Source organism: Mercenaria mercenaria, unplaced genomic scaffold (assembly GCF_021730395.1).
Source record: "Mercenaria mercenaria strain notata unplaced genomic scaffold, MADL_Memer_1 contig_3278, whole genome shotgun sequence".
In the NCBI taxonomy this organism is placed as follows: Eukaryota; Metazoa; Mollusca; class Bivalvia; order Venerida; family Veneridae; genus Mercenaria; species Mercenaria mercenaria.
Genome location: NW_026461401.1, coordinates 56,164 through 61,135, shown reverse-complemented (window position 1 = coordinate 61,135; position 4,972 = coordinate 56,164). Strand labels below are relative to the sequence as shown.

The 4,972-nt window shown below is 41.7% G+C and overlaps 2 protein-coding genes across 2 annotated transcripts; both read right to left on the bottom strand.

Moving 5' to 3' along the window:
* Positions 1-1,400: 1,400 nt before the first annotated feature.
* Positions 1,401-2,006, bottom strand: LOC128552903 (uncharacterized). Its single transcript, XM_053533978.1, has one exon. It carries the CDS (start codon positions 2,004-2,006, stop codon positions 1,401-1,403), a length of 606 nt encoding a protein of 201 aa, XP_053389953.1.
* An 86-nt stretch (positions 2,007-2,092) lies between these two features.
* On the bottom strand, positions 2,093-3,946 carry LOC128552902 (uncharacterized). Its single transcript, XM_053533976.1, has one exon. It carries the CDS (start codon positions 3,944-3,946, stop codon positions 2,093-2,095), a length of 1,854 nt encoding a protein of 617 aa, XP_053389951.1.
* Between the last annotated feature and the right edge of the window lie 1,026 nt (positions 3,947-4,972).

The window sequence follows — 4,972 nt, the reverse complement described above, 5'->3', positions numbered from 1 at the left end:
GCTCACAGAGTAAAGGCCCTACCGATTGAGCTAACCGGCCATCTGACACTGTCGTGGAGACATTAAATGAAGACAAAAGTGTTGTCCGTTTTACGTTGACTGTTTACTTCATAGACCGGAAGAACAACAAGTGACGTCCAGGACGTCATAACATACAACAAAAGAGCGCGTTACGTAGACGTGACGCCAAGAATGGCGCGTCGTTAAATATACATGTTACTTAACATGACACTCCGGGGGACACGATGCTGATTTTTAAACATAAAACATGTTATTTAGAGTATTTACAAACAAAAATATAAAACATAGTAAATCACTTTCTCTGAGAAATAACAGTCTTTGCTTATTCCAGAATATGTTATATCACTTAGAACTGCGGATAATGGTTAAACTAGAAAGTCAGTTAAACTTCTGCATAATCACATATTTTTGAACAAGTGTTACTGTCACTTTAACTTAAAACATGATCTCATATCACATTACGCGTATTACAGTTTATCCCCCTTTTCCTCTCGATGCTTTTACTGTTAAAGCTCTGGTAAAGTCTATGCCGGTTACTGTGAATGGTGGCGCAACCTTCAATCTGTTGCTAGGTAACGGCGGGTGGTCATGTACTCGATATGCGCTTCCTGTGACCTTACGGCACGTAACACACGAGCGGACTATTTTCTGAACACGCTGGCGAATGCTAGGAATCCAAAATTTCTGGCGAAGATACGTGACTGTGCTCTCAGTACCAGAATGCATATGTGTAACGTGTGCGTCCAAAATAATAAGCTTTGTAAGGTTATCTTTGGAAGGAAGTAGGTAGGGAAATCTCGTGCTGTGTAATAACGGTGCGTTAGATATTCTGCCGCCACAACGTATTAATTTGTCGTCATCAAGAAACAAATCAAGCTGTCTCACTAGGTTGGGTCTTTTCATCTGGATGTTTCTATTCTGGTAGATGTACTCTATCACGTCCGGAAAATGACGGCACTGTACGTACTTTATCAGCTGCTTGGCTGCTGCGTTGATCTCGTGCGACTCTAGAGGTCCGTAGATCTTTCTCAATATTTCTGCAGTTGTTCACAAATCTTAGAACATATGCTGTAACACGTATCAGCTTACGGTATGTGTCGAATCTATTGATGTCTATAACATCTAAAATGCCGGGATCGGGTGTAATTTCTCGCGATGTAGTCATACATGCGGAATAATTTGTATCTTCGTATTCACTGTCGGTGTGCGAACTCAATATTAATTCATATCCGGAAAATGTTGTCTCGGCGTTTAGCCAGCTAGGACCATACATCCATAATCTGTTGTCGTGAAATTTCTCATAGGTAAGTCCTCTCGACAGAAGGTCTGCTGGGTTTGAATCTGTAGGGCAATAGTGCCACATGAAGCCGTCTGTCAACTCATGTATTTCTGTTACACGTCTGGTTACGAATTGTGGCTGTGGTAATCCACTTCAGTACGATCTGGCTGTCGCTCCATAAGTATACCTTTTCACATTGTATGGTTGATGTTATGTGTTGACAAAGTTTAGCGCCTATAAGTGCTGCACACAGTTCAAGTTTCGGCACGGTAAGTTGTTTAATGGGAGTTACTTTATTCTTCGCCATGACGAGAGTGCTGTGACAACCGGAAACAAGGTATGCGCATGAGCCATAAGCTTTGGTGCTGGCATCGCAGAAGACATGAAGAGTTACTTTCCTGGGTGTTGTGCCTTGAAAGTATTGTCTGCTAAACTTGGTTTCGGTAGCTTTCGCGGTATCTTCTCTGATCTTACACCACTCTGTAATGATGTCATCTGGCAACGGTTCGTCCCACTCAAATTTACGTTTCCATAGCGACTGTATCAACATCTTGCCTGTCACGGTGATCGGGCTAAGTAATCCAAGTGGATCATAAATGGAGGATGATTCTTGAAGGATCACACGTTTCGTTAGAAGAGAGATATTCGACGCTGCCTTCAGTCTTTGTGGAAATGACAGTTCGTCTGTTGAAGAATCCCAGCGCATGCCCAGTACCTTTGTATTCCTATCCTTATCGCTCACTCCATCGGATTTGATTTTCTCACGCACAGCTGGGTTGTTAGAGCTCCATCTCAAATTAAGGATGCTTTCTGGAACAGTTGTCTGCTGTTGGTGTAGAAATCTAGCAGTGTAGACTCGTCTGGTACGCTGGTAAGTATGTTATCGACATATAATCCTTGTTGAATACGTTCTGTATCGTCGCATCTGTGTAAGGCAAGGTGTTTTGTTACGGTAGCGTTTAATATAAACGGCGAGCACGTAGCTCCAAAGAGCACTGACTTGAAGCGATATATCTGTAGTGGACTGTCTGGGTTGTTCGGATCTGATAACCAAAAGAACCTAGTGACGTCACGGTCGTCTGGATGTAGACCGATGTTCAAAAACGCCTTCTCGATATCTGTGGACACAGCAAATTCGTGGTATCGGAAGCGTAGTAATATAGCTGTTAGGTCGTTAAGGATGGGTGGGGTTTTCATCAAGCACTCATTTAAGGTGGGGGAATCTCGTGTTGACTTGCAGCTGCAGTCGTATACAATACGTATGGGTGTGGTCGCCGAGTCTTTCTTTACTGGATGGTGGGGAATATAATGAACTTTGGTATTCTCGCTTGATTTGACATCTGTAATCTTTTCTATGAAACCTCTCTTCTCCTGTTCACTTAAAATCTCTCCATACTTCTGAAGTAGTTCTGGTTCTTTTCTAAGGCGGTTTACTACACTAACAGTTCTTCGTCGGCTTATCAGCTCATTACTGGGCAAAAATGGATGATTTTCTTTCCAGGGTAATTTTGCAATGTACTTTCCATTCTCATACGAAATGCCTGTGTTCTGGTACTGTTTGGTATATTCTTCGTAGCCTTGGTGTACCGACTTCTGTTCTACTCCTAATGATTCTACTTCCCAAAATCTCTCTAGATTGACTTCTTCCTGCACGTGCATAGTCATAACGTTCAACATAGACACGGGAAATGGGGATGGCTGTATCTGATTTTCGGTACTCAAAGGCCCGGACAAAAGATAGCCGATTCTCGATTGTATAGCTGTAGGCCCGTCTCCTCTAATGATAGTATCTTGCACTATGTCCCAGTAATGGTCAGCGCCCACTAATATCTCGATCTCGAAGTTATCTTCTTCTGACATGGGATGAGCAAGTTTGAGTCTTTTCAGGTACGGAAGATGACCAACGCGTTTCTGGTAAGTTTTTAGCGTCACGGAAATTTCAGGTACTATCAGCACTTTGATTGGGATGTTAACTTCTGGAGTTTGTAAATAGACGGTTGCTGTATCTAGGCGTCGTATGCGTCTCTCTGTGTCTCCAAACCCTGATAAGCATAGCGTTTCACTGCCGGTTGGCTGTAGCTGCAGTTTCTGTGCTAGACGTTCAGTGATAAACGAACTCTGGGAACCTTCATCAAACAGGATGATCGCGGTTGTGGAGGTGCAAGATGATGTAACCATGGAAACGGCTGTCTTCAGTAAAACGGGTCCTAGTGCGAAATTATGGGCCGAGTGAAGCACGGATGACTGGGTTTCCTTCGCGTCATGTGTTTTAGGGGGTTCATCTGTAGATTTTTTTCTTGATTCTTCCTCACATAAGCTAGTATGGTGTCGGCGCGAACATATCATGCAATTGAATTTAGATCTACACTCGCTAACCTTGTGACTGCGTAGACAATTAAAACATAACTGCTTTTCTTTTAAAATATTGAGCCTCTGTTCATGATCTTTAATTTTTACACAGTTTGTACTTGAGTGCTCTCCCTTACAATATACACAGGTTGGTACTTGAACGCTTTTAGGTTTCACACTTGGTCTGGTTGGTCTATGAATATTTCTTCTCTCCGTCTTTCGCGTGTCCGATTTCGTCAGGAAGGTTGCTATAGGAATGAATTCTTGCCCGGTATTCAATGCACTTCCGGCGTCCATAATATTAATTTCATTTATGAGACACTTCATTAATTCATTCAAACACCAAGATAATGTTCCATGCGCACGTGTAATGTTTGTTCTGACTTCCGGTGGTAATTTTTGAAGGATGACGGGAGTGAGAAGAGATCCATATGTGCTCTCACACTGGTTAAGTGAATCAAGTCCACGTATACATGTATGTTTCTGTAGTATCGTAGAGCTTTCTCAGACTGGTAACGGTGTTCACGGGAGCGGGAAATTCAAGCAAAGCTTTCATGTAGGTCTGTATGATTCTGTCTTTCTGTCCATACCTTTCGTGTAATAACAACACTGCCTTGTCATAGTTAGCATTAGTTAACGCAAAACCTGCAATTGTTTGTCCAGCTTCTCCTCTCAGAGACGACTTCAGGTAGTTGAATTTTTGTACACCACTAAGTGAAGGGTTCGTGTGAATAGCCGACTCGTACGAGTCCCAGAATGACTGCCAGTCAAGAATGTTGCCATCGAACCGCGGTAAATCTAGCTTCGGTAGTCTATGGTATACAGAGCTGTGGGTGTGGTTAAAGTCAGGTGTAGCTTAGGATCAAAATTCGATAAGTTATGAAGTTGAATTTTGATCTTCCGGCTGGCATAAAATTTCTAAGCTAGTTGGACACCGCTCCCGACATAATAATAAATGTGCAGTTATTTTATTTCATAAAAACTACTTAAAATCTTTATTTCATAATAATGAACATCAAAGAAAGTATTATAAAAGCGAGTTTCCATCTGATTGTAAGAAAGTAGAAATTACTTTTGGGAAGTCATTGTTTGGTTTTATAATAATGCGTTTGTTGAGAATACCGTTATAAATGGTATTCTGATTAAACCATCAACAGCCATTTAGGTTTCTATTTTCTAATCTATCTTTGCAATCACTGTAAATTAGACTTAACAATATCCTTAAATCCATATGATCAAAGGTATTAATGTAACAGTACATTGGCGAAGAAGGGTTAGACATCGACCTGAAATACGGAGTAGGCCGAAAACTAGCGAACAGTC